The sequence below is a fragment of the Panthera tigris genome, chromosome B3 (assembly GCF_018350195.1).
Source record: "Panthera tigris isolate Pti1 chromosome B3, P.tigris_Pti1_mat1.1, whole genome shotgun sequence".
Classification (NCBI taxonomy): domain Eukaryota; kingdom Metazoa; phylum Chordata; class Mammalia; order Carnivora; family Felidae; genus Panthera; species Panthera tigris.
The window spans coordinates 46,799,820-46,809,793 of record NC_056665.1 but is presented as its reverse complement, the minus strand read 5'-3'; the positions used below and the strand labels follow the sequence as shown (position 1 = coordinate 46,809,793).

Genomic DNA, 9,974 nt, shown 5'->3' with positions numbered 1-9,974 from the left:
AAACCTTTCAACAGTTTTAAAGATTTAGAAAAAGGCATAAAGTGAAAGAAGGAGATTTTCAAATTGGTGTGGTAGAAAGAGGAGCTGGGCATTTGAGTGAAACCTGATGCTGTCACTTACTAGTTTTGTGCCCTGGGAATACTTGTTTTTGTGCCTGTTTTTCTACAAGTACAATAGGGAATTGTGAAAGAGGTTTTCAGCTGGCTTGTACAGCACCTCCCATCATCATCTCTTGCAGACCTTTGGGAATACGTGTTGTACTGGCAGAGCGAGGGCGGGGGGCAGAGGGGAAAGTAAAGGTGTTTTGGATTGTCTCTCTCAGAGTGCCATAAAACTAGTGGGCTCAACCAAATGTCTTGCAATACCTGAGGCATGCAGCAAATGAAGAAAAGTCCTGCTCCAAATGCCATAGGACCACTGAGAGTCCTCAAGAAACCCTCCAACTTTAATCTGAGGACTTCACTAAGCCTTGGGCTAGGACGCACGCAGCACCATAGACCAAAACCTGTCTGGCGCGTTCCCCCAACTTCATCAGTGGTTAACCAACTCATCACTCAGTTTTCTATGTACATTCCACTTCTTCCAAACACCTGCCCTAGCGCCCATAGCGATCTTACTATTATATTGTTTTATTATTACCGGATTAATCTCTGCCTCCCTCCACCCCTCGGTAGACTCCATAACGGCAGGGATCGTGGATACCTGTCGGGATTACAGTTGCACTAGCAAACACTTTCTGAATAAACCCGAAGAGCTGATGAACCGAGAAAACACACAAGTCGCACACGCGGGCCCAGACGAGGGTTGACACCCCCCCACCCCCGTAACTTCCGCCCCTTCCCGCTCCTCCCAGCGCCCCCTTCTCCTTGCCTGTGTTTGTTTCCGGTGTTTCAATAAAGCTCGATTCGGCTCGAAGAAGACCTGTTCTTCCGGGAAAATGGCGACTCCCGCTCGTGCCCCGGAGTCCCCGCCGGTCGCGGATCCGGCGCTAGCCGCGGGGGCTGCTGAGGAATCCGAGTGCCCGCCGCCTCGCCAGCCTCAGCCCCCGCAGAATGTCCTCGCTGGCCCGCGGCTTCGAGCCCCAAGCTCCCGAGGACTTGGGGCGGCGGAGTTTGGCGGAGCTGCAGGAGATGTTGAAGCGCCAGGAGAGACTTTTGCGCAACGAGTAAGCTTGGGTCCCGCCGAGTCACTGCCAGCCTCCTTTGGTTCGGTCTTCTTGGGACGCGTTCCCTCGCCTTCCGCCACATCGGGTTCCCTACCCTGGAAGGTGACCTTGCCTCAGTCAGACCTTTCCGGTCCCGCTGGCGAGCGGACGGCCTCCAGCCGCAAAGCCGGCTGCGTCCTGGTCTGGCACGTAACGCCTGCGGAGATTGCTTGTATGCTGAAAGGCTGCTTACCGTTTCAGCTGTTCCTTAGCTTCGCGTTGATTTTAATTGTTTGACTACTTCCTTGAAGGGAGGGTCTGTGTCCTAAATCCTTTGGTAATCCCGCTCCCCTGCGGCCCGTATCGTGCCCGACACATCTTGTCAATTTCATCTTTCGATCGTATTTTTACAGGAACCGTAGGAAAGGGTAAGAGTGATAGGATATAAAGTGCAGATATATTAGGCAGAAAAAGTTTGTCTCATTCAGCTGGCCGACTTGACGGTAGCAGGGGAACGATAAAATGAAAGCGATTTTTTAGGAAGCTTATTTTAGCAGCTTGGTGCAGGATGGTTTTGAGGGAATAAGAGAAGATAGTTGGTTATTTCCAGCGAAGTTCCCAGCAAGAGGGCTGTATTTGAAAGGTAGTTATGGGACTGGGAAAACTACATCAGGCATGGAATAATTTGAATATGTAGGTGACAGAGAGTGCTGAAGTTTCCAGACTGTATAGAGAACCACTGATAAGAACAGAAAACCTGGGGAGGGGAATAGCTCTGTGGTTGATTTTTAGAGGGTACTGAGTTGAGGGGAGAGTTTTATCTACTTAAAAGCTGGAGAAGCCATGAGGATCAGGAGCGAGAAGGCTGGGAATACATAGGAATTGCAACTGGAGAGGAATATTAATGTTGAAATTGTGGGAAGGAATGTAGTGTGAGACATAGAATAGGGAACCCGAAGTATAATCTTCCCTCCATCTATTATATGGATAAAGAAAAGAGAATCTGAAAAGGAACTTCTGTCACTTAGCAAAAGGGTCAAATGGCCATTTGGAAGCTTTCTAGTAGAGACAAACACTTGGACTTTTTGAGAATGGGATTTTGATCTAGAGCAGATAATTAACATTTTTGGTCTCTGGGACCCCTTTAGACTGTTAAGACTCACTGAGCCTCCCAAGGAGCTCTTGTTTTATGTGTATCTACTGATATTTACTGGCGTATTAGGAATTACAGTTGAGAGATCTTTAAAACACCAGAATACACAATGATTAGCCATCAGAGCAATGATACCATCACATATCATGTGACCTCTGGAAAACTCCACTGTACCCATATGAAAAAATGAGCATGGATATGGCAAATAATGGTTTAGTATAATTATGAAAATCATTTTGACCTTGCAGACCCATCCACCTTCCCTCCCCAGTAAGATCTTGGAGATCACACTTTAAAAACTGCTGATTTTTGGAGTGTCTTATGGAGTATTATCATATGCTTAAAATACTTCGGCTGAAATTTAGACACATGAGGCATATTCCTTATTCTTCCTACATCCCTTATTTTTTAGGGTATTTAGATCACGACTCTTATTTCGTTCCTCTTTTGAGACCGTTGGAAATCAGATTTTTTACTTAAAGATAGATTTTTCTCCCTTTGAGGATAATGCTTTGTCTTTCTATCTCAAGTTTAAAAACGTGGCTGTAACATACACATTTTTTTTTCCATTTAACAGAAAATTCATTTGCAAATTGCCCGACAGAGGTAAAAAGATCTTAGACTCTTTTGCCAAACTGAAAGCTGCCATTGCGGAACGTGAAGAAGTTAGAGGAAAAACTGAACTGTTTCATCCTGTTAGTTTAGACTGTAAGCTAAGGCAAAAAGCAATTGCAGTTGTTGATGTGGACACAGATAAGGCCCAGGATTCTGACCAGATACTTGATACTTCGTCTCCAGTTTGTGGCTGTTCCTCTGTAAGTAACTTCAAGTCGTCTGAAACAACCTCACATCAGCATCCTACTCACAAAGGCGATGAAGAGGCTCCAGAGGTTGAGGACAGAGTGAGCAAGTGCCCGGTTCCCAGTAGCAGAGCCAGTGTGCCTTCCTCTTCTGAAGCTGGTGAGCGTCTCCCTCAGCATCGTGTTTCAAGTCAGGCAGAAGATCATTCTAGCAGCTCGGACAACCTGTTTATTGATAGGTTACAAAGGATCACAATTGCGGACCCAGGTGAACAGCATTCAGAACAGGACAGGAGTGCTGAGACCTTGGCAGGGCTTTGTCGTGGGGCACAGAAGAAGCCTCATTACATGGAAGTGCTAGAAATTCGAGCCAAGAACCCAGTGCCCCCACCACATAAATTTAAAACTAATGTGTAAGTACCATCAGAAACAGGCCTGTCACGGGAACATACTCTTTGTTAAACTCAAAAAACTGGGAGAATGCTTTTAGTTTGCTGGACTTTGTGTGGGATCTGCTTATAGTTAGGTAAGAGCATATTGTGGAAACAGCCTGGCTGGGGTGGAGGATTCATGTTGGAAAATCCTTTAGGTTTTTAGCCAGAATTGAAAAGGTTTCAGATAGCAGGTGGAGTATTGAATTTCAGGGTGTTTAGCCAATATTTGATATTAAACCCAGAGTTAGAGAATTTATTATGACTTTATTTTTCACAACAGTTTTTTGGTATGCAGCTCCCCCCTTAGATTAGACGGTAAGTTAAGGGGAAAGCAGCTTGAGAAGCTTACAGACATCTCGGTGAAAAATATCTGCGTGCTCATGATATGTAAGCAGCTGGTGCTGGGGTGACACACAAGTAAAGCTCCTGCTCCTCAAAGAGCTCAGGACCTAGATGAAAACCCAAGCCTTACACATTTCAAAGAACATTGAACTATATAATAACTTCAAGGGGAAGGGAGCCGAGAAGGGTTAAAGAAACTGAAAAACAGATTCAGGCAGGACTGGCAAACTAACCTTGCCATAGTTTTGTGTCTGAGTCTCCAGAAAAAGAAAAGCTCTTTGAAGAGAAAAGAATGTTATTCACTCATATGCAGATGTAACATTCAAATCAGGGAATGGTTACTGGTACTGTACCTGCCTGTATTTACCAGGATGTAACATCAGATACAAAATGGAATCACTGCTGTCTTTCTTGGAAAAACTGAAAACCTCTAGTTAGAAGTACCTAAAACTTTTATTAAAGAATTACTATAAGAGACTAAAGTTTAACCCTGCCATTTTTTTAACATGAAAACATTTCTTCTTCTATATAGAAAACCAGGATAATATTACATTAAAATTTAGTTAAGAATAAAGAGTAATCTTTGTGCCCTTTGTCGGTAATCTTTCATCTTGTGTGCAGTGAGGTAGGTTTCTTCACTTCTGGGAAGACAGAAAACCAGAAGCATCATCTAGTTGGTCAGAGAATACATGATCCTGGTTCTGGGTTATGGTCATATAGCTGTAGGTGGGAGTGGGGAGAGCCAGAGGGCTTCCTGTACGGTTAAAGCAGATCAGGAAAGGCTGGCCTGGTCAGCTGTGGATTGAGGGATTCCATGTATGAACAGCTTTTGGCTCCTTTTCTGCTCTTCCTCTGGCCTGCTACAGGCTCTTCTGGCTCCAGAATACCACCTGGATGCTGGCAGCTACCCCTCCTATCCCTCTACCTTAGGTCTTCCGGAACTTGAGATCCACATGCCCATTATATTTGAAACCACGTGGGTGTTCTGTGGCACCTCAGCTTTATCATGTGCAGGATAGAACACTTCTTCCTGCACTGACTTTCTCCTATGTTCCCTAAGTTCATGGTGCCACCACTTTGGTTTTTTTTCCCCAAGGTGTTCATATTTGAACACCTTTTTTATTCATATTTGCTAGCCAGAAAGACCTGCCTGATGTATTTTGTTGACCTTCATCTCTAGTCATTCTTATTTTCATCCTTTCCTATCAAAAGGGAAGGCTCTCATCCCTCTCTTGGGCTATAACTGACCTGTTCTGGATTCTAGTCTTATGTCTTCCAGCCCATCCACTCCACTGCTGCCAAAATGAAGTTAGTAAAATGCAGATCTGAATCCGGTACATAGAACAGAACTCTTTGCTGAAGACTGGGCCCAGCCAACTCCCCAGCCTTATCTTATCGCTGTTCCTGCATGCCCTAGCCCCTGAACTTCCCTTATGTCTCACCATATTGCCCCTCATTCCCACAGTGAGCATTAATTATTCCATGACTCCTCAGAATTCACTGTTTTAAAGCTTTTCTGACAACCTTCCTGTCTCCCGTTAGAACTGGTGGTTCAGTGGTGCCTGGGTGGCCCAGTTGGTTAAGCATCCGACTCTTGGTTTTGGCTCAGGTCATGGTCTCATGGCTTTGTGAATATGAGCCCCGCCATTGGTCTCTGTGCTGACAATGTGGAACCTGCTTGGGATCCTCTCTGTCCCTCGCCTGCTGATGCCGTCTCTCTCTCAAAATAAATAAACTTAAACAAAACTGGTGGTTCAGCTCAAGTGTAAGGTTTGAAGAGAGAAGGAAAATACAAAGAGTTTGTCAGTCTACCTATTATCTGTTAAAAACAGTGGGTTGTCATATATCACTCTCCAAAGGGCCGATTTAAATACTCCTGCTTTTGAAGTAAATATGTTTAAAAATGGGAAGGATTTGTATCTACAAATAGAAATATTGGTAAACTCCTATTACCTTTGCAGAAGAATGAATTGCTAGGTTAAAGGCCGCTTCAGTGTGTTAATGTTGTAAACACGTGTCTATAAAAAGGAAACAGTCTGATGACAGAACATAAATTTTCCCTCCTTCAGATTACCTTCACAACAAAATGATTCATCTAGTCATTGGCAGAGAACAGGGTCTCCCATTTCCTTGGAAGAAAGGCGGCTCAGGGATAAGAAGCATCTTGATGACATCACAGCAGCTCGGCTCCTGCCACTTCACCATATGCCCGCACAGCTGCTCTCCCTGGAAGAATCTGTGGCACTTCAAAAACAGCAGAAACAGAATTATGAGGTATTAAGAGTTTTACGTGTTTCTTGAGTGTGTGTTGGATGCTGCTAATCAGAGTTCACTCCAGCAAGTTCAGAGAGGACAGAACTTAATAGAAGGGAGTAGGTGCGTGAGAAATGGCTGGCTAATGCCATTGGCTCTCAGGTGTATGCCTCCAATTTTCAGAGTCTCGGAAGTCTGCAGGGCCCAGCTGGAGATGATCCCAGGTACCTGCAGCAGCAGCAGAGTGGGGAGGAAATGTGGGAGACTCAGGCAGAATTCCCCATCTCTTAAAGCCTATGCTGTTAGGCTAGCAGAAGTCTTACTTCTCTGTCTTGTATCTCGTAAACCCCATGTGAGAGATTCTCAGTGTAGAATCTAGCCTCAGTGGTAGAATCAGGGAAGTGTTTTCAGGTTTCCATCTCCTGCCAAACAGGGAAGAGCATAACCCTGGGGGACTACTGTGGTGTTACCAACAGACGTTTGTACACTAAGCATAAAAGCATGATCTGCAGGGGCACCTGGGTGGCTCAGTCAGTTAAGCGTCCAGCTTGGGGTCAAGTCATGATCTCACCGTTCGTGGGTTTGAGCCCCCTGTGGGGCTCTGTGCTGACAACTCAGAGCCTTGAGCCTGCTTCTGATTCTGTGTCTCCCTCTCTTCCCCTTCCCCACTCACACACACTCTGTCCTCTCTCAAACATTTGAAAGAGAGAAAGCATAATCAGCAGGCCCTTGTGAAGACAGAAGAGTCTTTAGTCGCCTGCTTTAGTGACTTAATTTTGTATAGCACTTTCCTCAAAGATCTGGGAGTTCTGCAGAGAACTTTAAACATATATATGAACAGTTTATGTACAGACTGATGGGATGGGAGAAAACAAGTGTGAGGGCAGTAGGGAGAAAAGAAAGAGTCCAATGTACTTAGATAGGAGTAATTTGAACCTCCAGGAAAACAGCAGCTTAACTTCCTAGTATTGTTAGCTAAATTCTAATCAGGTGCCATACCCCCAGTTAATACAAAACTAGGCTGTTATTCAGTCTTGGCTTTTCACAAAAGTTCCATTGGCATGGGTTGTTGGCATTTTCAAGGCACTCCATTTTAAAAGCCATTTTTCTTCCTCGTGTATTAAAGAATTATTGCCTAGCTATGACTGCAGCAGTGGGGAATTGTTTTTTAAATTGTTTATATGATGTTCAGTGCCTGTCCTAAGATATTTTTAAATTGAATTCAACTCCTCCGTTTGACACTGGGTTCCTCGGCAGAGTAGTAGTAGCTCGCACCCAGAATCTTCGTGGCCTCAGGGAATGACCTGAAGAAGTTCCCAGGCATAGGGTCAGAAGTGTGAGAAAAGTGAAGAGCCAGATGAGAAATGGGCATTGTCACCTGCCATCAGTCAGTCAGCGGTAATGTCCATGGGTGTACCTGAGCACACTGCCAGTGTCCAAAACGTACTTGGACTTACAGTTGCTTAGCTGTTTTCTTGGGAATGTTTGGAGAGGGATAGTCAGCTTTTTAGTATTGGTTGCTTGATTTTCATTGTGACGTTGGAATGTTAACTCTCAAGCCTAAAAGCCATGACTTCATCTGGGAAAGAAGATTCTTTTTTGGAGGATCAGCACAACAGCGTTAGTGATTTTTTGACATTTGATAGTTCAGACTTCTGTGAGGTTGTGTATACACGTGCATGTGTCCACATTACTTAAAAATCTATCCATATTTGTCTTTTAAAAATTTGTTTTAATGGTTATTTATTTTTGAGAGAGAGAACACAAGGGAGCGGGGGAGGGGCAGCAAGAGGGAGACAGAGGATCAGAACAGGCTCTGTGCTGTGAGTGCAGAGCCTTAGGCAGGGCTCAAACCCACAAACCGTGAGATCATGACCTGAGCTGAAATCCAAGAGTTGGCCACTTAACCGACTGAGCCACCCAGGCACCCCCATGTTTGTAACTCTTGCAGCACTAAGCAGGTTACTCAGTTTCCCAAGTAGAGGGGGAGTATTTCCGTCCACTGTTGTCTATTATTGGAAATGTGACCGCAACTGTAGCAGGCTAGTAGCTCTCCCCAGCATTACCCGCTTGTATCTGTGCTGGGCACAACCTCAGACTTGTCACATTGCTACAGAGAGCACTGAGTGGGGCAGTGTGCCCCTTGATTTCCTTTTCTCTTTAGAGGACTTCTATTGCAAAAATTGCAGGGAAGAAGATGTGAATGTGTAACTATTTGCTTCGATTTTTGTTTTCAAGGAGATGCAAGCCAAGCTCGCGGCACAGAAATTAGCTGAAAGGCTTAATATAAAGATGCAGAGCTATAATCCGGAAGGGGAGACTTCGAGGAAGTACCGAGAAGTAAGGGATGAAGATGATGATCAGTCCTCTGGTGAGGAGTTCTGAAGACGGGCATTGGGATAATGCCTGAATCTCTGTCTGCTGAGATGTCATGGTCACATCAGACTTTCTAACAAGTATCAAGATCAGTGTCAGGCATTGTTGAGGGAAGGAATTTTATAAAGTTACACAAAGGTAGCTCTTAAAAGAGCCCAGTTTGTCTTTCAGGAGAGGACTTTGATGTGCTTAAGAAGTTTAATATTTGAATATTGTGTTTAACCATATTGTATTAAAGTTCTGCAGTATGCTGTGTGTTGGTCTGATATTTTAGTACATAGTAAGCACGGTTTTATTTTCCTCTAAGCCAAATGAAAGCGGGTAACTGCTCTTTTCCTTATTCTTACCTCTGTGGAATAGCATTTATTACATGTCTTTCAGTGAAATATTTGGTTGCCCCAGGCATCACCTAAAATTAATTAGGAAGATAAAGTTCCCTCCTTTTTTGAGTAAGGAAGGGAGCAGTCTAGAGAATTTTATGCATGTTTGCATGGGGTTGAGGTATTGGATGTGAAATACCTAGGAAGGCACTCATAGAAAATTCTTAAATGTTTGTTTCCTTCTTTTGTCTTCCCTTTAGGAAGAATGTTCTCTTTCTTCTGATTAGGAATAAGGAGTACTTTTAGTTGATGCTGGAGGGTGGAGGATCTTTCTGGATGGTCAGATTTGCCTGGAGTAACACAAGATACAGGAAAAGTCTAGGGTGACTGTGTAGGGGAAGGGAATAGCTGTTCTTAGGCTTGCCCTAAGAGGTGACCAGTTCAGTTTGGTGAGAACACCATTTTTTTTTTTTTTTAAAGCGACAATTGAATTTTCAACACATAGCTTCCCTCTCCCCAGCCCTGCCCCAAAGAAGCATATGTAGACTACAGAAATCTCAATCCCATATGTATACATGTTTATGTAATTTTGAAGGATTATGTGGAGATTTCTTTGTTTACTCTGTTGGAGCCTTTAAACAGTGTTGAAAGGAAGAATAAAATAAGAGCATCTTCATAATGTTAATGGTGATGTTTTACTGGTGCTTAAGTAAATTTAACTTGCTTTAAAAGAGACTTTCATATATGAAATTTTCATGAAGACACATTGAGGTGTGTGATAGGAAGGGCTCAGTTCTCTATCACGGACATACGGGCACCGCTACTGCTTTCCGTCCCCTTCCACCCCTCCGCCCCCCCCCCCCCCCCCGGCAAATATAGAAATACCCTGAGGTAACAAATTCATTATTTCTGCTTTCAAAAACTAATAGTAAATGGATTTTGCAACATAAAATTATTCTTTAGAGAATAAAATAATACACTTCTGGAAAGCCAGGTAATATGGAAGGGCTCACGTGCATGTACACACAGTCCCCTGTATTCGTATCACCTAGAGAGAGCCTCTGTTAAGGTTTGGGTATATTTTGCTTTTACATACTTTGCAATGCATAGCTATATGTTTATATTTTCAATAATGCAATCATACTGTACGTT

The 9,974-nt window shown here is 43.8% G+C and overlaps 1 protein-coding gene across 1 annotated transcript; it reads left to right on the top strand.

Moving 5' to 3' along the window:
* The first annotated feature begins 879 nt into the window (after positions 1–879).
* On the top strand, positions 880–8,755 carry POLR2M (RNA polymerase II subunit M). The gene is made up of 4 exons (XM_007084638.2): positions 880–1,165; positions 2,875–3,510; positions 5,943–6,147; positions 8,365–8,755. The coding sequence occupies exons 1-4, from the start codon at positions 1,053–1,055 to the stop codon at positions 8,509–8,511; spliced, it is 1,101 nt and encodes a 366-aa protein (XP_007084700.2). The 5' UTR covers positions 880–1,052; the 3' UTR covers positions 8,512–8,755.
* Positions 8,756–9,974: the final 1,219 nt, after the last annotated feature.

What these genes read in the sequence shown, in the direction of transcription:
- POLR2M (XM_007084638.2), top strand. Translation starts at nt 1,053, where the DNA reads ATGTCCTCGCTGGCCCGCGGCTTCGAGCCCCAAGCTCCCGAGGACTTG. An exon ending in GAGAGACTTTTGCGCAACGA is followed by an intron (nt 1,166 to 2,874) that starts GTAAGCTTGGGT and finishes TCCATTTAACAG; the next exon opens with AAAATTCATTTGCAAATTGC. An exon ending in AGCAGAAACAGAATTATGAG is followed by an intron (nt 6,148 to 8,364) that starts GTATTAAGAGTT and finishes TTTGTTTTCAAG; the next exon opens with GAGATGCAAGCCAAGCTCGC.